The sequence below is a fragment of the Eurypyga helias genome, unplaced genomic scaffold, assembly GCF_000690775.1.
Source record: "Eurypyga helias isolate BGI_N326 unplaced genomic scaffold, ASM69077v1 scaffold23672, whole genome shotgun sequence".
In the NCBI taxonomy this organism is placed as follows: domain Eukaryota; kingdom Metazoa; phylum Chordata; class Aves; order Eurypygiformes; family Eurypygidae; genus Eurypyga; species Eurypyga helias.
The window spans coordinates 1-293 of NW_010234378.1; the positions used below are offsets into that span (position 1 = coordinate 1).

The window sequence follows — 293 nt, forward strand, 5'->3', positions numbered from 1 at the left end:
GCCCCTCCCCGCTGCCTGTCCCCCCGGCGTGCGGGGGAGGACGCCGGGGGCCAGGAGAGTTACCACTCCGAGCTCCACGTGGCAGCATCACCCCAGGGCGGCCCCCCCCAAGTGCCCAAGAAGACAGAGAAAGTCTTGCAGATGAGCAAAATCCTCAACCCCGACGCTCTGGCACCGGGTAAACGGCACCTGCACCCCAAAGCCTTCGTACACCCTTGTGACCTTACGCTGTGGGGCACTGGGAGCCGCTGTCGGCCCAGGGGTCCTCCCCAGAGCCCTCCCCCAGAGCTTTT

The 293-nt window shown here is 66.9% G+C and overlaps 1 protein-coding gene across 1 annotated transcript in view; it reads left to right on the forward strand.

Annotated features, from left to right (window-relative positions):
* Positions 1 to 16: 16 nt before the first annotated feature.
* MYOZ3 (myozenin 3) overlaps positions 17 to 293 on the forward strand; it is a gene marked incomplete at its 5' end in the record, with an annotated part of 3,558 nt that continues 3,281 nt past the window's right edge. Inside the window, one exon of the mRNA XM_010146409.1 lies at positions 17 to 178. Within this exon, the coding sequence (XP_010144711.1) occupies positions 17 to 178 (162 nt within the window). The remainder of the gene's footprint in view (positions 179 to 293) is intronic.